Source organism: Oryctolagus cuniculus, chromosome 11, assembly GCF_051225735.1.
Source record: "Oryctolagus cuniculus isolate XC-2025 breed Fujian yellow rabbit chromosome 11, ASM5122573v1, whole genome shotgun sequence".
Classification (NCBI taxonomy): Eukaryota; Metazoa; Chordata; class Mammalia; order Lagomorpha; family Leporidae; genus Oryctolagus; species Oryctolagus cuniculus.
In genome coordinates, this window is record NC_142877.1 from 123,612,922 (window position 1) to 123,634,647 (window position 21,726).

The window sequence follows — 21,726 nt, forward strand, 5'->3', positions numbered from 1 at the left end:
AGGCTGCTTGGCACCTGCCCCTTCAGAGCCTGGAGCTGCCCCCTCCCCTCCCATTGTGAACAGTCCTTAAAACTTCCAGTCATTCTTCCATTCGGGCATCCCAGAGAGACATGAATTAGGAATAACTGATGGGTACTGAAGACAGCCCAGGGGAAGTGTAGGGACACAGGATTCCAGGCAGAGTTGTCCCTCGAGGCCAAATGCAAGGGTGTGAATGAGCCTGCTTCCTTTGGGGAATGCAGAGTGTGGTCAGATCAGCTGGGCTAGAGTGTAAGCGTGCCTGCTCGTGGAGGTAGCGTGCACGACTATGTGTGTGCCTGCTCGTGGAGGTAGCGTGCATGACTATGTGTGTGCCTGCTCGTGGAGGTAGTGTGCACGACTATGTGTGTGCCTGCTCATAGAGGTAGCGTACACGACTATGTGTGTGCCTGCTCGTGGAGGTAGCATGCACGACTGTGTGTGTGCCTGCTCGTGGAGGTAGCGTGCACGACTATGTGTGTGCCTGCTCGTGGAGGTAGCGTGCACGACTGTGTGTGTGCCTGCTCTTGGAGGTAGCGTGCACGACTATGTGCGTGCCTGCTCGTGGAGGTAGTGTGCACGACTATGTGTGTGCCTGCTCATAGAGGTAGCGTGCACGACTATGTGCGTGCCTGCTCGTGGAGGTAGCGTGCACGACTATGTGTGTGCCTGCTCGTGGAGGTAGCGTGCACGACTATGTGTGTGCCTGCTCGTGGAGGTAGCGTGCACGACTATGTGTGTGCCTGCTCGTGGAGGTAGCGTAAATGACTATGTGCGTGCCTGCTCGTGGAGGTAGCGTGCACGACTGTGTGTGTGTGCCTGCTTGTGGAGGTAGCGTGCACGACTATGTGCGTGCCTGCTCGTGGAGGTAGCGTGCACGACTATGTGTGTGCCTGCTCGTGGAGGTAGCGTGCACGACTGTGTGCGTGCCTGCTCGTGGTCGGCCATCTGAGACATGGTGTGGAGCCCAGGCTATGACGATGTCAGCCTGGTCTCTCCATGTCCTTGAGCATCTGAGGCCGACTGTCAGTGAAGGTTTCCATTATGTCCCAGGCACACAGCTGTCGCTCCCCCTCTTCGTGGAGGAACGACACAGGACCCTGCGCTGTTCTTTCGTCTGCTCGGCCCTCCCCGGGTTTGCTGCTGGTTCTTCCCGGGTTGGCTGCTATCCCTTCCACCTCCGTGGAAGGGCAGTTCCCCCTGGCCACATTCCCCACTTCCGCAGGGGAGCGGCACACCGCCGGCCGGCTTTCTCGGGGGCTGCACGGGTTCCCTTAGATGTTCCCCATAGATGTTCCTCGTGCATGCCGTCTCTCTCCTCCTTTATAGTCCTCCTCCGCCAATCCCAACTCGGCTGCCCACACGCCGAGTACGCTGCTCTCCAATCAGGAGCAAGTCCTACAGTTTATTAGCTGAACTGGAGGCAGCTGTGCGGAAGCTGTTTACTTCTCTCCCAGCGCCATATTGTGGGAGAGCAGATGCATAGAATAAGTCTTAATTTCAGTAACTTAGTCCAGTCCGGATTGCTCCCCACAGATCCCCCTTTCTTTTTATTTTTGGCGTTGATACGCGCCTGTCTTCGGTGTCCCGCAGCACACACTCTGCTCTACTTGCTAGAGTTGCCACAGGCTCTTACAAGTCCTATCAATCAGGAAAACCGAATCCGGGTCCTCTCTTCGCCATTGTGAGGAGGTTTTTAGGCGCTGATGCGTGCCTGTGTTCGGTGCCCTGCAGCGCATGCTCTGCTCTGCTAGAACTGCCTGCAGGTGTTTACAAAACCTATCAGGCAAACCGAATCCAAGCCTTCTCATTGCCGTATTGTGGGGGAGACTTATTAGTGTTGGTTTGTGCCTATCTTCGGTGACCTGCAGCTCATACTCTGGTCGAGCTGCTTGCTGGCGCTTACCGCCTTAATCAGGCAGACCGAATCCAAGCCTCCTAATTGTTGTATTGTGGGGAAGCTTTACTGATGTTAATTCGTGCCTGTCTTCGGTGACCTGCAGCGCATAAGCTGCTAGCCGCCCAGGTGCTCATCGCCTCACTAATCGGGCAGACCGAATCCAAACTTTCTCGTTGCCATGTTGAGGGGAGGCCTTTTTATTTCTCTATTTCTCTATCTCCGGGCATTCCTATTTCTCCCATTTTACTTCTGTCTGCCAACATTCCCATTTCTCTCACTCCACTTCCAAACTTCTGTTTCTCTTATCCCCGCAGCTTCCCGCTGCCCGCCCCGAGGCTACTTCTCGGCGGCTTCCCAGCTGAGCTGCTTCAGCCCGCGCCTCTTTCATCTGCGCAGCTTCCCGGCTTTGCGCGGCTTGGCTTCGCGCGCTCCGCGGTCTCCACGCCCTTCGCGTCTGCACCACGGCCTACGCCAGCCCCGTTCCCTATCTATTCACGCCCCGTGCTCTCTCTGCACGCGGCGGCTTCCGCGAGTAACACAGCGTAGCTTGCGTCTCCGCCATTAGCATTCAATCTAAGTTCCCCGGGCTAGCCTGGCGAATTCAACCCAGCGTACGTCTCCGCCCCACGGTTTGGCTTCCCGTCCTTTGCTCCCCGGGCTAATCAGACGGATCCCAACCAGGCTCACGTTTCAGCTTCTGGTTTCAACTTTTCGCCCCCTATTCCCGGGCTAACTTGAGAATCCCAAAGTGGCTTTCGTGTCCGCCTTGGCCTGCCCCCCACGGCTTCAATTTCCCTAACATTTTTCTCTACCCGGTATGTTTCCCTAAGTTTTTCTTCCAACAATATTCCTCCCTCATTTCTCCTGGCCTCTCCCCACAGTCCGTATCCGAGTCTGTTTGTTCTAGCTTTCACTTTCGCTTTCGACCTTAGAGATTTCTCCCAGCTTCCCCCCGTAGTCCGTATCCGAGTCTATGCCTAGGCTTTCAATAGCTTCTTCCGGCTCCTTTTTCGTCCGGCTTTTCCCTAGGCTGTTTCGAGTCTATGCCTAGGCTTTCAATAGCTTCTTCCGGCTCCTTTTTCGTCCGGCTTTTCCCTAGGCTGTTTGCTAGTTTCTCTCTCCGATATTTTCCCTAGTTCTTCCCGTTTCTTCCCGTTTCTTCCCTCCTAAGTTTGCTATCCGTCCTAGGTTTCCTATCCGAGTCACGGCACCATTATGTCGCTCCCCCTCTTCGTGGAGGAACGACACAGGACCCTGCGCTGTTCTTTCGTCTGCTCGGCCCTCCCCGGGTTTGCTGCTGGTTCTTCCCGGGTTGGCTGCTATCCCTTCCACCTCCGTGGAAGGGCAGTTCCCCCTGGCCACATTCCCCACTTCCGCAGGGGAGCGGCACACCGCCGGCCGGCTTTCTCGGGGGCTGCACGGGTTCCCTTAGATGTTCCCCATAGATGTTCCTCGTGCATGCCGTCTCTCTCCTCCTTTATAGTCCTCCTCCGCCAATCCCAACTCGGCTGCCCACACGCCGAGTACGCTGCTCTCCAATCAGGAGCAAGTCCTACAGTTTATTAGCTGAACTGGAGGCAGCTGTGTGGAAGCTGTTTACTTCTCTCCCAGCGCCATATTGTGGGAGAGCAGATGCATAGAATAAGTCTTAATTTCAGTAACTTAGTCCAGTCCGGATTGCTCCCCACACACAGCCAGAATACACTCCCCTGCCTGCCTTGCAATGTGTGTGTGACCAGGAGGAAGTGACTAGGAGGGCTCCGCATCACTCCCAGGCCAAGCCCATCAAAGCCTCTGACCCCATGGACCTGCTCAGTGCTAAAGCCCAAGACCACCTAGGAGCTACCAGCAGAAGGCAGGGCCTTGGGCAGCCTAAGGCCTTAAATAAAGGCCCCCACCTCAGCCAACTGGATTTAAAATACACTCACAGAGTATATATATATGGTGTATACATAGTTGCAGTATATATATGTGTGTATATATACACATAGTATATACAGAGTGAGCATATATGTATATACACACACTGTATATAGTCACAGCATATATAGATGTGTACACACAGTATAGAGTATATATGTATGTACACACACAGTATATATATAGTCAGAGTACAGAGTGAGCATATATGTATGTATACACACACACTGTATATAGTCACAGCATATATAGATGTGTCTATACACACAGTACAGAGTATATATGTATGTACACAAACACACACACAGTATATATATAGTCAGAGTACAGAGTGAGTGGGGGACAGAGATCTTCCATCTGCTGGTTCACTCCCCAGATGGCCACAGTGGCCAGCGCTGGTCCAAGCTGAAACCAGGAGCCTGGAACTCCATCTGAGTCTCCTTTGTGGATGGCAGACTCAAGCACGTGGGCCATCTTCTGCTGCCTCTGCAGGTGCATTAGCAGGGAGCTGGATCGGAAGTGGAGCAGTGTGCTCACGTGGGATGCCAGTGTTGCAGGTAGCCGTCTAACCCACAATACCAGCCTCAGCTAACTGAATCTGACTTGAGCAAAAATTAAACCACTATTCTATTGTTATTAAGCCATTGAGATTTTAGGGTTTATCTGTTACACCTACTAGCCATCACTAATGCAGATTTTCAAACTCACGGGATGTAAAGGAACTTACTTGGGTTTGGGGAGTTCTAAGGTTTATATTCTAGTTATTACTACAGTTTCTCCTCTCACTTTAGGAAGAGATCAGATAAAAGAACTTTAATGAATTTCAGCTTAAAATCAGCTTTTTGTTGTTGTTGTTCTGGTTAAATATTTATTTATTTGAAAGAGTTAGAGAGACAGAGATCTTCTATCTGCTGGTTCACTCCCCAGATGGCCGCAGTGGCTGTGGCTGTGGCTGGGCCAGGCCAAAGCCAGGAGCCAGGAGGTCTCCCGTGTCGTTAGCAGGTGCCCAAGCACTTGAGCCATCTTCCACTGCTTTCCCCAGGACATTAGCAGTGAGCTAGATCAGAAGTGGAGCAGCCAGGACACAAACCTTCACCGTATAGGTGGCAGCTTTACTGGCTGTGCCACAATGCCAAAAAGCCAGCTAACTCTTCACTGCTGTCCCTGTACTGGGTGAGGTGATGTCCCCAGAAGCCTACCAAAACCCAGACCTTTTCCCAGGGCAGGGTACACAAGCACTCTGAGAACTCTGTGAAAACACTTTTGGAAATTGAAGAAAACTGTGACAAGGAATTGTAATATTTTCATATGGAATGCAACATTTTGATATGGAACTGTAATGTTTTGGTGTGGAATTATAATATTTTGATGTTGAACTTTACCTTTTAAAGAATTATTTTGAGTTACAGAAAGAAGTAGAGCCAGAGAGAGAAAGAGGTCTTCCATTCCGCTGGTTCACTCCCCAAATGACTGAAATAGCCAGAGCTGAGTTGATCCAAAGCCAGGAGCTTCATCTGGGTCTCCCATGTGGGTGCAGGGGCCCAAGGACTTGGGCCATCTTCTACTGCTTTCCCAGGCCATAGCAGAGAGCTGGACAGGAAGAGGAGGAGCCAAGACGCGAGCTGGTGCCCATAGGGGATGGCGGCACTGCAGGCAGCAGCTTTACCCGCTACGCCACAGCGCCAGCCCCGACACACACATTTCAGAGTAGCCACACGTCCCTCAGCCCTTCCCTTACCACCTGTCTGGCCCGAGCTGGGATGGAGGGGGCCTTGTAGTCCCCAAACAAAACACAGGGACCTAATGACTGAGAGAATTACACAGCCGTATTTTTATTAGTGTCTACCAAGAAAACAATCAGAATTCCCTCCTGCTCCAACACCATCTCTCCACTGGGACCCTCAGGGAGCAGCTGCTGCCAGAGCCGTCCTTGGAGCTGGGCGCCTGTGCATGGCCACCTCTCGTGTGGGCGCCACCACGCGCCCCTTCCTCACAGCGTGGGGGTGAAAGGGCACCGCCGTTTCCTCTGCCCTCAGCGGTCAGCCTTGGGGACTTGGAAGAGGCCGGCGATGTCCAGAAGGGCTTGGCGGATGTGGTTCCCGAAGCGCTGGGCGTTCTGTAGAAGCAGCGAGCTCAGATGTGCCTTCAGGTGAGCCCCAGCCCTCTGTCCCCGCAAGCAGACAGGCAGTGTGCGCCCGGGCCGCTGCCGGTGGGAGGACGACAGACTTACGGTCTCCGAGCTTGAGAACTTGCTGGAGACGTGGAAGAAGATCGTGTTCTCGCCTGCGATCATGTAGGAGACTCCATAGCCATCATCTGCTACCTGAGGGCGACGGGGGTGGGCGTGGGGGTGACAAGAGCTGAGTCAAGCCTTGGAGAGCGGAAAGCCAAGCTGATGTCACACTTGCTCCTCCCCCAGGACTTGCGGGAAAGGCCCCGAGCTCCAGACACTGCACTTTTCCTGAGGTCAGCACCACTCCCAGGAAACAGTGTGAAAACCAAAGAATGTGGCCCATGCACTTCTGGGCCCTACTCCAGGATCTAGGACCTCCTGTCTCCCTCACACTCTAGGTCGCTCCCCCCACCCCCAAACTAGCTCACCTACAGTGGAACAAGCTGGATCCCTGAGCAAAGGCGCTGCCCCAGACCTGGAAACAGGCCCGAGCATGGCCACGCCCCACAGGGAGGAGTTTGGGAGGGTGTGTCCCAGGTCCCAGGTCCCGCCTGTCTGCCTGCGCTGATGGCGTCCATTCTGCTTCCATGCAGACCTGGCCTGTGCTGGCCTCTGAGGTGCTCCTGCCCTGGTGTGACCTGGTCAGTGCCCTGTACTCTCCACTGAGGCCCCTGCCATGCCGCCCCCCCACCCCCCTTTCGGGGCACTCACAGGGCCAAAGCCACCTCCAGCGCCCAGGTGATTGGGGTACTGGTCTGGGTCGAACATGCGGATCTGGGATTGAGGGATCTGGCTGGTGGAGAGGCGCCAGGGTTCGGAGAGCACCTGCAGCGGGGCAGCCGTGGCCGGTTAGATGCTGCCCATCGGCACACACCTGTCCAGCAGCAGCACCCGAGGCCTATTCAAGCCTGCAGTGTCCTGCTGAGGACGCAGGTGTGAACGTGAGGGCAGGCCCCAGGTCCTCCACAGCCTGTTCCCACCGCAGCCTTGGGGAAGAACCCTCTCTTGCCATAGGAGGCTTGCGTGACCTGCTGGTCCCTCTCTCGGCTCTGTGCCCCCCGCCCTCGTCAGCCTCTCTCCTTTCCGCCCCGGCGCTTGTCTCCACCTCACACGTCACACACGAGACCAAGTCCACACTGCGCTCAGTCCCAGCACCGCAGGCTCAGGCGGGGTGCGGGGCAGGAGAGCCGGCTCCAGCCCCCAGGCAACTTCCCAGGAGCTAGCTACAAGACACAGTCCGAGCCCCGGCACAGGGAGGCACCCCGATGCACCCGTCTCACGGACCTCAGCCAGGAACGGGGAGCTGACCCCCAGGTACTTAGAAACCAGGTAGAGGCAGAAGAGGTGCCTGTCGATCCCAGCCCCCGTCATGGCCAGGCGGTACATGTTCTGGTGCTTTTGCGCAGCTTTCCGGAAGAGATCCTGGAGGTCGGCTTTCTGGAGGCAGGAGAGGAGGGCAAGAGTGGCCTCGGCCCTGAGGCTGACGAGGGGCACCTCGCCCCGACGGGAGAAAGGGGGCTCACCATGTGCGACCCCTCCATCATGGCCTGCACAAAGGCTGTGGACTCGCTGGTACAGGAACGCACGGTCTCAGTCCGTCCCTCCCGGAACATCCTGGTCATCGAGGCCTCGTAGGTCAGGCAGAACTTGCCCTTGTCCTGGGGTACACAGAGGGGTGAATCTGGTAGGCGCCCTCACGCCACCCTGCCCGCTCGCCGCCTGGGGGAGCTCTTACGCGGAAGTGAGCCAGCTGCAGGGCTATCTGCACGAAGGCGTCCGGGCTGGTCCGACACTTCTTGATGAGGCCCTTCCCGAAGGGCAGGAACTGGAAGCAGCACAGCTCCACATCGTCCGCCAGAGCCCTGGCCACCTGGTACGAGCGCTCGATGACTGCCTGACACTGCCAAGACACGGTGGGTCAGAGCCCTCCAGGTGCAACCCTGGGTCACGGCCAGGAGGCAGGGGGTCGTGCTGACGGATGAGGGCCAAAGGGGCCCACGTCTTCAGGAGGAGGGACAGGATGGACAACTCAGGGGTACCGGCCACCGGAGGCCAGGCTGAGCTTGGTGGGAGGAGGGTGGCACCAACAGCTGCCCCACAGATGTGAACTTCACATCTCACACCTTTCTCTAACCACAGATGGCTCACGGTTCTGCTCTCCTGTGGCCAGCCTGGAGCTACACAGGATCCTGTCCCTTCCTGCTGAGGGCTGGGCCGGGTGGTGGGAGGGGCGGGGGAGGCAGAGTGACTCAGATGATTGTCACTCTCCCACCCACCCCGCACCTGCTCGGGAATGTCCCACTGCAGCCGCTGAGGAGGCGCCAGCGTGGAGTTCGGTTTGCCTAGGCAGTGCCCAGTCTCTGTATAGCCCAGGTGGAAGGTGTCAGTGCCCACGACAAACTGCAGGGAGAAGTCAAGCTGAGAACCTGGGCTCCCCCCACCAAGCCTGCCCTGCAGGTGCCCCTCCCAGCCCTGGTACCTCCCAGAGGTGCCCGATGATGGGGGCGTCAGCCCACGCGTGTTCCGTGTTGAGACCCAGCTGGCCATTCTTGAAGGAAATGAGAGTGAAAGACTTGTCGAACCACCTGTGGGAGGAGTGGGCCCAGGGATGACTCAGTCCTGCAGCTTCCCACAGCAGCCTAACCGCGACACTAAACTCGCTATTTCTAGCCCCGGACCCTCACCCTGACCTGAAGCCTATCCCTAGCACGAGCCCGACCCTAACCTGTGCCTCATCCTGACCAGAACCTCAAGCAGACCCCTGGCCCGTGGGCTGTGGCACGCACCTGTTGTAGCAGTTGCCATGCAGCAAGGCCTTGCCGTAGAGGCTGAGGCTGGCCTCGTCCTCGGGGTTGTAGCAGTGGGCCTCCTCATCCAGGGCCACGAAGAAGGCAGCGCGCTCAATGGCGTCCAGAGAGGCCTTGTTCTTGCCCGAGCTGAAATAGGCCTGGCGTGCCTGCGCCCACTCCACCCTGCAGACCAGAGGGCAGGTGAACAGCGGGGCCCCGTGGGCCCTGGGTGAGGGCACCTCCCGAGACCTGGCTGGGCCTGAAAGCAGGGTCTGGTGGGGGCAGCGGATCACGCCCTCTGCGTGCTCGTACCTGGTTGCCAGCCCCTTGAGATGGGATCCACCCGCTGTGCCAGTGCTGGTACCCCCAGTGCTGCTCCCTTGGCTGTGCCTTTGGTCCCTTGGCCTGGGGTCGCAGGAAGGGCCAAGCACCTCCCTGATGGCCCCCGCCCCCGTACCTTCCACCCGCGGTGAGGGCTGCCAGCTTCTCCTCCCCAGGCTGGGGCGGGGAGGGGTCATCCAGGATCCTCTGGAACTGCATCTCCAGTTCCCGGGGCTTGAGCAGGCGCGAGCCCTCATACAGCCACACCTTGTAGAAGCGGCCCTTGTGGTAGACAGCCACGTGCCTGCTGTCCGCGAGGTGCTGCAGCACATCTGAGACAGAGACCAGGTGCAGGCTGAGGCTCGGCCACAGGGAGCCCTTCACTGGACAGCTGATCCTGCCCAGCCCAGCCGCTGCCCGGGCCCTCCTTCCCTTGGGGGCGGGGCCACACAGCTGAGACAGGCCCCACGCTGGGGCTTCCACCACCACTGCTGCGACACCCACAACAGTCCCGGGAGGCAGCTCAAGAAGAGGCCATCGCCGGCGCCGCGGCTCACTTGGCTAATCCTCCACCTGCGGCACCAGCAGCCCGGGTTCTAGTCCCGGTTGGGGTGCTGGATTCTGTCCTGGTTGCCCCTCTTCCAGTCCAGCTCTCTGCTGTGGCCTGGGAGTGCAGTGGAGGATGGCCCAGGTCCTTGGGCCCTGCACCCGCCTGGGAGACCAGGAGGAAGCACCTGGCTCCAGGATTCGGATCGGCACAGCGCGCCAGCCGTAGCAGCCATTTGGGGGGGTGAACCAACGGAAAAGGAAGACCTGTCTCTCTGTCTCTCTCTCTAACTCTGTCAAAAAAAAAAAAAAAAAAAAAAATGGCCGGCGCCATGGCTCAATAGGCTAATCCTCCACCTTGCGGCGCCGGCACACCGGGTTCTAGTCCCGGTTGGGGCGCCGGATTCTGTCCCGGTTGCCCCTCTTCCAGGCCAGCTCTCTGCTATGGCCAGGGAGTGCAGTGGAGGATGGCCCAGGTGCTTGGGCCCTGCACCCCATGGGAGACCAGGAAAAGCACCTGGATCCTGGCTCCTGCCATCGGATCAGCGCGGTGCGCCGGCTGCAGCGGCGGCCATTGGAGGGTGAACCAACGGCAAAGGAAGACCTTTCTCTCTGTCTCTCTCTCTCACTGTCCACTCTGCCTGTCAAAAAAAAAAAAAAAAAAAAAAAAAAAAAAAAAAAAAAAAAAAGAAAGAAAGAAAGGAGAGGCCATCGTGGCCCCTGGAAAAGGGTCAGCATCGCGGTGCAGTGGGTTAGGTTGCTGCCCACGGTGCTGGCATCTCACGAGTGCTGGGCTTCCTGGGAAGGCAGAGGATGATGGCACTGGTGCTTGGGCCCCGTCCCCCATGTGGGAGACGTGGATGGAGTTCCGGGCTCCTGGCTTTGGTCTGGCCCAGCCCTGGCCGTTGCAGTCATTTGGGGAGTAAACCAGATGGAAGATATTTCTGTTTCTCCCTATTCTAAATGAATAAAAAAAAATCTTAAAAAAAAAATGCGCTAGGAAAGTATGCAACTGCCGAGGATGCAGCGTCAGAACCGGGGAGGGCCTGAGCGCACGCCCGCAGCAGCACCTGCGCCGCCACTCTTGGCTCAGATGATGGCCTGCCTGGCACGGTGAGCCTGCAGTGAGAGGCTCTGTCCTGGCCCCCAGGGTCCCAGCGCCAGCGTCACGTCTCCAAGCAGCGGCTGTCTAGTGTCTGTCACACACTGGCTGCTTCTCACAATTCTACAACCCTGAGACACAGGACACTTGGTGCTGAGCAGTGGGTGTGGGCCACGGCTGGAGGGAGGGCCTGTGGGGGCCTGGGGCGGGTGTGGGCCACGGCTGGAGGGAGCCTGGCGGTGTCCTGGAGCAGGTGTGGGCTACGGCTGGAGGGAGGGCCTGGCTGTGGCCTGGAGCGGGTGTGGGCTACGGCAGGAGGGAGGGCCTGGCTGTAGCCTGGAGCGGGTGTGGGCCATGGCTGGAGGGAGGGCCTGTGGTGGCCTGGGGCAGGTGTGGGCCATGGCTGGAGGGAACCTGGCGGTGGCCTGGAGCGGGTGTGGGCCATGGCTGGAGGGAGGGCCTGGCCGTGGCCTGGGGCGGGTGTGGGCCAGGGCTGGAGGGAGCCTGGCCGTGGCCTGGGGCAGGTGTGGGCTATGGCTGGAGGGAGCCTGGCAGTGGTCTGGGGTGGGTGTGGGCCATGGCTGGGAGGGTCTGGCCGTGTCCTGGAGCAGGTGTGGGCCACGGCTGGAGGGAGCCTGGCTGTAGCCTGGGGCGGGTGTGGGCCACGGCTGGGAGGGCCTGGAGTGGGTGTGGGCCATGGCTGGGAGGGCCTGTGGTGGCCTGGGGCAGGTGTGGGCCACGGCTCGGGGGAGGGCCTGTGGTGGCCTGGGGCGGGTGTGGGCTATGGCTAGAGGGAGCCTGGCTGTGGCCTGGGGCGGGTGTGGGCTATGGCTGGAGGGAGCCTGGCTGTGGCCTGGGGCGGGTGTGGGCTATGGTTGGAGGAAGCCTGGCTGTGGCCTGGGGCGGGTGTGGGCTATGGCTGGAGGGAGCCTGGCGGGCCTGGGGCAGCTGTGGGCTATGGCTGGAGGGAGCCTGGCTGTGGCCTGGGGCGGGTGTGGGCTATGGCTGGAGGAAGCCTGGCTGTGGCCTGGGGCGGGTGTGGGCTATGGCTGGAGGGAGCCTGGCGGGCCTGGGGCAGGTGTGGGCTATGGCTGGAGGGAGCCTGGCGGGCCTGGGGCGGGTGTGGGCCATGGCTGGAGGGAGCCTGGCTGTGGCCTGGGGTGGGTGTGGGCTATGGCTGGAGGGAGCCTGGCTGTGGCCTGGGGCGGGTGTGGGCCACGGCTGGAGAGAGCCTGGCTGTGGCCTGGGGCGGGTGTGGGCTATGGCTGGAGGGAGCCTGGCTGTGGCCTGGGGCGGGTGTGGGCTATGGCTGGGAGGGCCTGGCGGGCCTGGGGCAGGTGTGGGCTATGGCTGGAGGGAGCCTGGCGGGCCTGGGGCGGGGGTGGGCCACGGCTGGGAGGGCCTGTGGTGTTCTGGGGTGGGTGTGGGCCACGGCTGGAGGGAGCCTGACTGTGGCCTGGGGCAGGTGTGGGCCATGGCTGGGAGGGCCTGTGGTGGCCTGGGGCGGGTGTGGGCCATGGCTGGGAGGGCCTGTGGTGTTCTGGGGTGGGTGTGGGCCACGGCTGGAGGGAGCCTGACTGTGGCCTGGGGCAGGTGAGGGCCATGGCTGGGAGGGCCTGGCGGTGGCCTGGGGCAGGTGTGGGCTATGACTGGGAGGGCCTGGCTGTGTCCTGGGGTGGGTGTGGGCCACGGCTGGGAGGGCCTGGCTGTGGTGGCAGGAGTAGGTGTGGGCCATGGCTGGAGGGAACCTGGCGGTGGCTGGAGCGGGTGTGGGCCATGGCTGGAGGGCCTGGCTGGGGTGGCTGGTACCTGTCTCCTTGCCCGGGATGCGCGTGGTGTTGAACATCCTCTCCATCTGGTAGCAGCACATGGGCACGATGCCCAGAGCCATCACCTGGGAGACGGCCAGCGTGCTTCACACAGGCTCCTCTCCCCACCCCACCCCACCCCTGCGTGCTTCACACAGGCTCCTCTCCCACCCCACCCCTGCGTGCTTCAGACAGGCTCCTCTCCCCACCCCACCCCTGCGTGCTTCAGACACAGGCTCCTCTCCCCACCCCACCCCACCCCTGCGTGCTTCACACAGGCTCCTCTCCCCACCCCACCCCACCCCTGCGTGCTTCACACAGGCTCCTCTCCCACCCCACCCCTGCGTGCTTCAGACAGGCTCCTCTCCCCACCCCACCCCTGCGTGCTTCAGACACAGGCTCCTCTCCCCACCCCACCCCACCCCTGCGTGCTTCACACAGGCTCCTCTCCCCACCCCACCCCACCCCTGCGTGCTTCACACAGGCTCCTCTCCCCACCCCACCCCTGCGTGCTTCACACAGGCTCCTCTCCCCACCCCACCCCACCCCTGCGTGCTTCAGACAGGCTCCTCTCCCCACCCCACTCCTGCGTGCTTCAGACAGGCTCCTCTCCCCACCCCACCCCTGCGTGCTTCAGACAGGCTCCTCTCCCTACCCCACCCCACCCCTGCGTGCTTCACACAGGCTCCTCTCCCCACCCCACCCCACCCCTGCGTGCTTCACACAGGCTCCTCTCCCCACCCCACCCCTGCGTGCTTCAGACACAGGCTCCTCTCCCCACCCCACCCCTGCGTGCTTCAGACACAGGCTCCTCTCCCCACCCCACCCCTGCGTGCTTCAGACACAGGCTCCTCTCCCCACCCCACCCTCACCCCTGCTGCGACTCACAGGCTTGATCTCCTCACGGTCCAGCTTACGGCGGTACATGATCATGGCGTGGACGGCGTTCCCCACGCGGGCCGCCTGCACATCCGTGTTCTTGACCAGCACGAGGTCCTGTGGAGCAGCAGGGCCGCGGGGGTCACTTCCTAGGCCCCATCTCCTGCACATGCTGCCTGGCCGGACCTCCAGACTCGCCACTCGCCACAGCTCGTCTGCTGCAGCTTCAACGTGAGCTGCTTTACGAAGCTGATTGTACTTGTTCATGCCTTATTCTGCTTTGAGGAAGCGGTTCCACCACCAAAAACCAGCTGAAAATCTCGTATGGACAAGCTGTGGGAGGTTTCTGGAAGGACAGCTTGTGGGGAGGTGGGAAGCCAGCAGGCTGCTCGAGTCTGGCGTGCCTTGGACAGTGGACACTCCAGGATGGGAACGGGGGAGGAGACCCTGGTGGCTGTGCACAGGCATGCTGGAGAGTCAGGACAGGGGCTGGCCACACGGCCCTCGACCTGGGTAATGGCGTCAGCTGGGAGGCCGGGGGTGAACTAGGGGAGAAGCGATTGAGCCTGAGCCTGGTGGGGCAGGGAACTGAGCCAGGCAGCAACAGGCCGCTCGGGACAGCTCTGGGCTCTCCCTTCTCCCTGCCCTCTGCGCCCCACTCACACGTGGAAACTTTCACCCGGGCGCTTGGGTGTCCTCCAGGACCTCTGGCCTGGAGCTGGGGACACGCTGGGCACACTCCAGCTCTTACCATGACATAGTAGTTGCTGTTCACCATGATGGGGCTCCTCCCTCGAAGGTAGACGTACTCTTCCCACCAGTCACTCACCTGTGGGTGGGGGGTGGGAGGCTTGAGCTGGGGAGGGGCAAACACGGTGGGAGAGGATGCGCCCCAGGGACAGCACTCACGTAGTTGGTTGCCCACCAGGACTTGAACACCAGGTATTTCTGCAGCCTGGGGGCCGTCTTGTCCTGGAATTCTTTGGCCAGTGTCTCCATGCGGTAATACTCCTCGTCACCCAGCAAGGGCCTCACGGACTCCAGGTACTGCCAGTGAAGTTACCATTACCGTGGGGGGTCCGACAGCCTTACCCCTCTTCCCAACTCTGCCCTCAGCCCTGCCCTAACCCAGCCCTGCTATTCAGACCCGCCATCTGCAGGGAACAGGCCTTTACAGTCGCACAAGCCCTCTGCATTCAGCCTCCCCCGCCTGCCAGGATGCCCAACCCCGGCCCTCACTCGCTGGATCGTGGCTGGCACACTGGGCACGGGAAGTTTGGGCAGAGACGTCTGGAAGCTGTAGAGCATGGGCCGCCGGCTGGACAGAAGGCGGACACAGATCTAGGGGTAGAAAAGCAGTGTTGGGGTGGCAGCCAGCAGAAGAATGGAAACACCGGCAAACACCCGAGGCCCTCAGAACCGTCCTGCGGGACCCCCCAGACAAACCCACATGCCAAGCACCGGAGCCCTGTCTGCCCCTCCCCTCCAGCGCGGAACCACAAACGAGACCCTCTAGGTCCTCAGATGCCCGAGCCCTTCCGTGGCCTCTGCTCACAGCCCAGATCTTGGTGAAGCGGCTGGTCTTGCCGTGCATCTCAAACATCCACCCGTGGTAGGAGAGAAGCAGCTTCAGGGTTTGGCGGAAGAGAAAGATGCCCGTCACCCAAACCCCCGTGGAGAAGATGGCCATGCTGAGGAGCGCCCTGGTCTGCGGAGTCTGGTAGGGGCCGCACCTGTTGGAGGAGGGGTGAGAGCTACAGGGACCCAGGAGAGGCCAGCCCAGGCAGACCCAGTTGGCTGACAGCTCAGCTGTCTTGTAGGGGTCAGCCTGACAAGGCGACGTGGGGCTGAGGTGCTGGCGGCCCCTGAGGGCTGCCCCTCTGACCACCAATGGCTGCCGTCTGCACCTGCCCACCTCGGGAACCCCACTCTGCTTCTCACCGCTCAGGGAGGTACTTCTGGATGCAACAGACCAGCCCCATGGAGATGTCCACCTTGCAGTAGGAGGAACCCATCGTCGCCATGACGACCACCAGCCAGCTGGTCGGGCTGCCGGGGTACACACCCCTAAGGATGCCATTCTGGGGGGCGGGAAGGTAAGGCGGGTGAAGTCCAGGTCTCCGGGGGTCTGCTCGCTGTGCCCACCCCCCTGCTCCCCCAGACTCTCACCCACCGCCTCCCCCACACCTTGGGCACCCCTCTGGGTCTGCACTGCTGGAGCCTGGGTGTAATGAGGGGCCCTGTCGGAGGCGCAACAGCTGACCCTTGGCCTCCGTCTCCTCCCAGAGCTTTGTTCTGCACCTGCCAGGAGAACCAAGCCCTCGGCGCCCACCTTGATGCGAATCAAGCGCTTCTTCCACGAGTTGATCCCGGACAGGTAGACGTGTTTCAGGGCCTCCCGACTGAGCCGGAAGTCAACCCCGTCCGGGGTCACAGTGAACTGGAAGGCTACTGCCTGGTGTGCTTCCGCCATCCCGGGGGTTGGCCGGCACCTGCGGGGGTGGGGGCGCAGGAGGGGGCGCGGGAGCGCTCAGGCCAGCCCCGCCCAGGGCTCCCCACAGCGTCGAGGCCCCGCCCCGGCCCCGCGCCCACCTGGTGTGCACCCTGGTCCCAGGCCCCCAAAGCCGTAGCGTCTTGGCCACTCCCCATGCCGCGCGCCCGGGCCTGCCCCTCAGACCCCGCCAACCGCCGCGAAACCCTCGCGCTGGGGCCGGGCCTCGCCGCGACTGGGTTTGGAAGGGGGTCGGGGCTTGAAAGCTGCGGGAGCCGCAAGGCGTGGAGGCTGGCGGAAACGGGGACAGGAACCCCCCCACCCCGCCCCAGGAAGCGGAGTCTGCCGGCAAGAGGGTGGGTTCGGACCGCACGGGACCCCGCGCGCGCCTGGGGGCTGAGCCAGGAGGGCCGCCCCGCGCTGGCCCTACTCACAGCTCAGGTTTGCTGCAGTCTGTATGGGGCCAGCCACCCTGGCCCGCGTCCCCACGCCCTTCAGGCCCGGCCGCCCCTGCCCCGCCCTCACCGGGAACCTGACACCCACTCCCAAATTGGGGAGAAACAGATGTGGGGCAGGAACCAGAACCCCCTCCTCTCTGCGGCGGCGGGAGCTGCTGCAAGCTGAAGGTTGCCCAAAGGTCTGGGAGGCTGGGGGGCAGGGGCGGGGCGTGGGTCTCACGTGAGAATCGTGGCATTAGAGCTAAAAATAGCCGAATGTAGGGGAAAGGTCACCAGTGTGTCAGCTGTGCGCCTGGGCCCCTAACCTCTTGCACCCTCACCCCAAGGCCTCTCTGTACCCCACCCCCCAGTGTTCCCCCAAGTCCTCCTCCTGTTTACTCCTAAGGTGGAGCCGGGGAAAGGCGGGGACCCCAAGCGGGCAGGGGTCACTGGTCTTCGTGTCTCACTTGCTGTAGTGCTCTGCGGCTGTGAGAGCCAGGACAGGGTGTGAGGGAAGCAGCTCATTTATTGTCTTAGGGTACACAGCCCAGGGCTCCTGCCCACCACGGGGACCTCAGCCTCACTTGGGGCACAGCCCCACCCCCAGGGCCTCCAGGGTCCCGCCCTGGAGGCTCCAGTGGACTCTGAGGATGGAGGGTGGAGTGTGGGCGGTCAGGACGAGGAGTGGAAGCTGGTCAGCTGGCCCTTCTGCTGGAAGTAGAACTGGAACCGAGACTGGGCGTAGTCCTGGGGAAGGAAGCCACCCGCACAGCGGTGAGAAGGCTGGGGACCAGCACCCCACGCCGGCCGTCTGACCTCGGTCACCCGGAGGATGTGTGCCTCCATGCCCCAGTCCCCCTAACACGCCCACCCCCTGGCTTCCTTACCAAGTAACCAAATTCTATGGTGGACATGGATGCCTGGAGGATGGACCACAGGCCCCAGAAGAAATGGGAAGCCAGCGCATACCTGAGGGCGGGCGGGAAAAGGAGGGGCACTCAGGGGCACGTGGGCTCCCCTCCCCAGGCGGGCCAATCCTTAAGGTGCTAACTTCCACCCCACCGTCCCCCTGTACCGGCCCCCGTATCCCCTCCACTCTGCCTTGCTGCCCCACTGTCCCCTGCCCTGCCCCCGTATCCCCTCCACTCTGCCCTGCTGCCCCGCTGTCCCCCTGCCCTGGCCCCTGTATCCAGTCTACCCTGCCCTGCTGCCCTGCTGTCCCCATATCCTCTCTCTCTTGCTCTGCTGCCCCGTTGTCCCTCTGCCCTGGCCCCCGTATTCCCCTCCACTGTGCCTTGCTGCCCCACTGTCCCCTGCCCTGCCCCCGTATCCCCTCCACTCTGCTTTGCTGCCCCACTGTCCCCTGCCCTAGCCCCTGTATCCAATCTACCTTGCCCTGCTGCCCCGCTGTCCCCTGCCCTAGCCCCTGTATCCAATCTACCCTGCCCTGCTGCCCCGCTGTCCCCTTATCCCGTCTGTCTTGCTCTGCTGCCCCGTTGTCCCTCTTCCCTGGCCCCTGTATCTTCTCCACCCTGCCCTGCTGCCCCACTGTCCCCTGCCCTGGTCCCCGTATCCCCTCCACTCTGCCCTGCTGCCCCGTGTCCCCCTGCCCTGGCCCCCATATCCCTTCCACCCTGCCCTGCTGCCCCGTGTCCCCCTGCCCTGGCCCCTGTATTCCCTCCACTCTGCCTTACTGCCCCGTTGTCCCTCTGCCCTGGCCCCTGTATCTTCTCCACCCTGCCCTGCTGCCCCACTGTCCCCTGCCCTGCCCCCGTATCCCCTCCACCCTGCCCTGCTGCCCCGCTGTCCCCCTGCCCTGGCCCCCGTATCCCCTCCACCCTGCCCTGGCCCCCGTATCCCCTCCACCCTGCCCTGCTGCCCCGTGTCCCCCTGCCCTGGCCCCCGTATCCCCTCCACCCTGCCCTGCTGCCCCGTGCTGCCCCGTGTCCCCCTGCCCTGGCCCCCGTATCCCCTCCACTCTGCCCTGCTGCCCCGTGTCCCCCTGCCCTGGCCCCCGTATCCCCTCCACTCTGCCCTGCTGCCCCGTGTCCCCCTGCCCTGGCCCCCGTATCCCCTCCACCCTGCCCTGCTGCCCCGCTGTCCCCCTGCCCTGGCCCCCGTATCCCCTCCACCCTGCCCTGGCCCCCGTATCCCCTCCACTCTGCCCTGCTGCCCCGTGTCCCCCTGCCCTGACCCCCGTATCCCCTCCACCCTGCCCTGCTGCCCCGTGCTGCCCCGTGTCCCCCTGCCCTGGCCCCCGTATCCCCTCCACTCTGCCCTGCTGCCCCGTGTCCCCCTGCCCTGGCCCCCCTATCCCTTCCACCCTGCCCTGCTGCCCCGCTGTCCCCCTGCCCTGGCCCCCCTATCCCCTCCACCCTGCCCTGCTGCCCCGTGTCCCCCTGCCCTGGCCCCCGTATCCCCTCCACTCTGCCCTGCTGCCCCGCTGTCCCCCTGCCCTGGCCCCCGTATCCCCTCCACCCTGCCCTGGCCCCCGTATCCCCTCCACTCTGCCCTGCTGCCCCGCTGTCCCCCTGCCCTGGCCCCCATATCCCCTCCACTCTGCCCTGCTGCCCCGTGTCCCCCTGCCCTGGCCCCCGTATCCCCTCCACCCTGCCCTGCTGCCCCGTGCTGCCCCGTGTCCCCCTGCCCTGGCCCCCGTATCCCCTCCACTCTGCCCTGCTGCCCCGTGTCCCCCTGCCCTGGCCCCCTATCCCCTCCACCCTGCCCTGCTGCCCCGTGTCCCCCTGCCCTGGCCCCCGTATCCCCTCCACCTGCCCTGCTGCTCCTTCCTCACCGATTAGCCTCTATCAGCAAGTCTTCTTCCAGCTGTCTCTGCTCATCTTGGGAGAGGGTCTCCCCTTTCTTTGCTTCTGCCAGGTAGTGGCGAATAAAGTGGAGCTAGATGAACGGACAGAGTCAGCGCTGGCGAGGCTGCTGGCGCGAGTTCATTCCAGACCTCACCCCCTCGCCTAGAACGGGCTTTGCTTTCCAGCCTCTGGCCCACGTACCTGCTGTTCCCGAGTGGGATAGTCTGTGGGCTGTGCTTTGTAGAAAGGCCATTCCTCGTGAGTATAATCATAAACCCACTCACAAAAATGGTTCCCAATGTCAAAGCCCCTGCGAGAACAAGGTGGACACTCAGTTCCCGAATGCCCTGGGCAGCTGGGAGGCAGAGCTGGAGGCCTGGTCTGTTTTCCATGGCCCAGGGGAAGAGATCCGGGGAGGCCACCCCACCCTCACCTGTAGTTGTAACTGCTGTACTCAAAGTCCACCAGCATGAGGCCGTCAGCGTTCTGTGGCTCTGAGAGCAGCAAGATGTTCCCTAGGGGAGTGGGAGGGGTCTGGTCACCCCAGGCCCTCTGGCCCCTCCACTTGGGGCTGGGAGACTCGTGCCTTCCCCTACCTTCCTGGATGTCATTGTGGCAGAAGACCACCGGGGATGGAGTCGAGTCCAGCAACTTCCTGCAGGGGCACAGGGCACGCAGCCTGAGCAAGGGCGCCCGAGGGAGGCCCAGGGCCACCCGCCTCGGCCAGGCCCTGACCCCGGCCCTCTGAGTCCTGGGTGCCGTCTCCTGCTCTCACCTGAGGTTGCCCATCTCTTCCTTCAGACTGTAGGTGGTCAGCAGGTCCATCAGGGGGAGGCCAGTGTCGGGCAGGTCCTGGATCTGCTTCAGGTACCTGAAGCCCGGAGCATGCGGTACTCACTCTGCTGTCTCCCCAGCTCCCTCGGTCTACACCAGACTCTCGCCCTGCGACTTCTCTTACAGATCCTTGGGGGTCTGTTGTGTGAGCCCGTGCTAGGCACTGGACGTTGTCATGGCCAGGGTCAGCTCAGGAACCCCAAGGAGGCCCGACTCACCGCTCCATGGTCCCAAACAGCCAGTGGGGCTCCTTGGCGAAGGGCATCTCCATGCCATGGAACTGGGCCATCTTGGTGGCGATGGCTGCCGACAGCACTGGCTCTCGAAGCTCTTGGGTTTTCAGTGGCCGGCTCTGCACCCAGGAACCTATCAGGGTGGTGAGGGGGCTGGGGCAGGGGGGGAAGGGGGAGTGGAAGGGGGGTGGTCAGGGTCTTGGGGACAATTCCCTACCTGGGCTGTGAAGGCAGGCACTGGGGGGAGGGGGGAGGAGGTGCTTTGGGGAAGAGGGCTCGTACTGGGATGTACTGTTCCAGCCGGCCCTCCGGAAAGACTCCGTAGAGCTGAGGTCCCAGCGACCGCTCTGCAAGGATGGCGAACATCACGCTTTCCAGGACCAAAGAGTCCACACCCTGAGGGAAGACGGGACAGAGCCCAGTCAGCCGGCACCAGAGGAGGGCCTGCTGTCTCCTCCCTCCACGGCCAGGACTCCCGGTCCTACTGCCTGTAGCTCCCACTCGCAGGTTTCATTTTAAAAGTTTATTTGAGAGAGAAGAGGAAAGAGAGCGAGCTTCCATCTGCTGGTCCACTCCCCAGATGGCCGCTGAGCCCTTCTGAAGCCAGGAGCCAGGAGCTTCATCCAGGCCTCCCAAGTGGTGCAGGGGCCCAGGCCATTGGCAGGGAGCTGGGCAGGAAGTGGAGCAGCCGGGTCTTGAACCGGCGGCGGCAGCTTTCCCTGCGGCTGCCCAGAGCACAGTTCAGCAGGGTAAACGTACTCGGCCCCCGGGGCCTCGGTGTCCTCCACGGGGCAAAGCGAACGCCTAAAGCCACGGTCGCCGCGGCCCCCACGCCCCCCTCACCTGCAGGATGGCCCCATACAGCCGCAGCAGCACCTCCCGGGGCTCGTCGCCAACGCTGGGCAAGTGGTCGGGGAGCGCGCACCGGAACAGCAGGTTACTGAGGCCGCCGCTGCAGACCCACAGCAGGCACTCAGGCGCCGGTGGCCGGCCCCGGCCCGCCTGGCCCCGACCCCTGCCCTGCCCCTGCCCTGCACCTGCCCGGCGAGGCTGACCCTTGACCTCCCACCTCACGGGGTGCACCCTGAGCTCCTCCGGCAGCACTCGGCGCCAGGCCCCGCCCAGGTACTCCCGGCACCATTGGTAGGCTCGGCGCTCGGCGTCACGAGACAGCGACGACGCACGCCGCCGGGCTGGGGCCGCGTCCAGGCGCTGAGGCTGCGGCGAGCCGTCCTTGGCCAGGCAGCCGCCGACGGCCCCGCCTCCGCTCACAGCCGGCTCCTCAGCCGCCATGGCGCGGGCTCCGCGGGGCCCGACGCCCGGCCCAGCTCAGCGCCCGTCGGGCCGGCTCTGCCGCTTCCGGCCGCTCCCGGCTCCGCCCCCGTGCAGGCCGAAAGCCAATGGCGTCCGTCTCCGGGTGCGGCGTGCCCCCGGCACGCCCTCTGCGCTGAAGACGCCTCTGTTTGGA

The 21,726-nt window shown here is 62.4% G+C and overlaps 2 protein-coding genes across 7 annotated transcripts; both read right to left on the reverse strand.

The window, feature by feature from the left end:
* Positions 1–5,646: 5,646 nt before the first annotated feature.
* CPT1B (carnitine palmitoyltransferase 1B) lies at positions 5,647–16,711 on the reverse strand. 3 transcript variants are annotated; one of them, XM_051839238.3, is made up of 19 exons: positions 16,382–16,711; positions 15,789–15,948; positions 15,398–15,537; positions 15,012–15,189; positions 14,696–14,797; positions 14,366–14,503; positions 14,208–14,285; positions 13,466–13,573; positions 12,579–12,663; positions 9,258–9,453; positions 8,798–8,983; positions 8,491–8,596; positions 8,295–8,411; positions 7,747–7,911; positions 7,535–7,669; positions 7,296–7,448; positions 6,723–6,836; positions 6,069–6,161; positions 5,647–5,954 (listed from the first exon to the last, which is right to left on the reverse strand). In XM_051839238.3, exons 1-19 carry the CDS (start codon positions 16,639–16,641, stop codon positions 5,871–5,873), a joined length of 2,598 nt encoding a protein of 865 aa, XP_051695198.2. In that variant the 5' UTR covers positions 16,642–16,711; the 3' UTR covers positions 5,647–5,870. The 3 variants fall into 3 exon arrangements, with proteins under 3 accessions (XP_051695198.2, XP_051695200.2, XP_051695202.2); XM_051839240.3 differs by having other exon boundaries at positions 16,473–16,619; XM_051839242.3 differs by having other exon boundaries at positions 16,491–16,611.
* A 181-nt stretch (positions 16,712–16,892) lies between these two features.
* Positions 16,893–21,610, reverse strand: CHKB (choline kinase beta). 4 transcript variants are annotated; one of them, XM_051839246.3, is made up of 11 exons: positions 21,328–21,610; positions 21,102–21,210; positions 20,541–20,654; positions 20,244–20,377; positions 19,967–20,062; positions 19,788–19,846; positions 19,625–19,706; positions 19,393–19,501; positions 19,179–19,282; positions 17,272–17,353; positions 16,893–17,131 (listed from the first exon to the last, which is right to left on the reverse strand). In XM_051839246.3, exons 1-11 carry the CDS (start codon positions 21,549–21,551, stop codon positions 17,057–17,059), a joined length of 1,188 nt encoding a protein of 395 aa, XP_051695206.2. In that variant the 5' UTR covers positions 21,552–21,610; the 3' UTR covers positions 16,893–17,056. The 4 variants fall into 4 exon arrangements, with proteins under 4 accessions (XP_051695206.2, XP_089163957.1, XP_089163955.1 ...); XM_089307831.1 differs by having other exon boundaries at positions 20,244–20,411; XM_089307829.1 differs by having other exon boundaries at positions 20,476–20,654.
* Positions 21,611–21,726: the final 116 nt, after the last annotated feature.

What these genes read in the sequence shown, in the direction of transcription:
- CPT1B (XM_051839238.3), bottom strand. Translation starts at nt 16,641, where the DNA reads ATGCCACGATTCTCACGTGAGACCCACGCCCCGCCCCTGCCCCCCAGC. An exon ending in CATCCCGGGCAAGGAGACAG is followed by an intron (nt 9,454 to 12,578) that starts GTACCAGCCACC and finishes TCTCTGTCTCAG; the next exon opens with ATGTGCTGCAGCACCTCGCG. An exon ending in CATGGCAACTGCTACAACAG is followed by an intron (nt 8,597 to 8,797) that starts GTGCGTGCCACA and finishes CTCCTCCCACAG; the next exon opens with GTGGTTCGACAAGTCTTTCA.
- CHKB (XM_051839246.3), bottom strand. Translation starts at nt 21,551, where the DNA reads ATGGCGGCTGAGGAGCCGGCTGTGAGCGGAGGCGGGGCCGTCGGCGGC. An exon ending in CTCAGGGTGCACCCCGTGAG is followed by an intron (nt 21,211 to 21,327) that starts GTGGGAGGTCAA and finishes GTGGGTCTGCAG; the next exon opens with CGGCGGCCTCAGTAACCTGC. An exon ending in GGCTGGAACAGTACATCCCA is followed by an intron (nt 20,378 to 20,540) that starts GTACGAGCCCTC and finishes TCCTGGGTGCAG; the next exon opens with AGCCGGCCACTGAAAACCCA.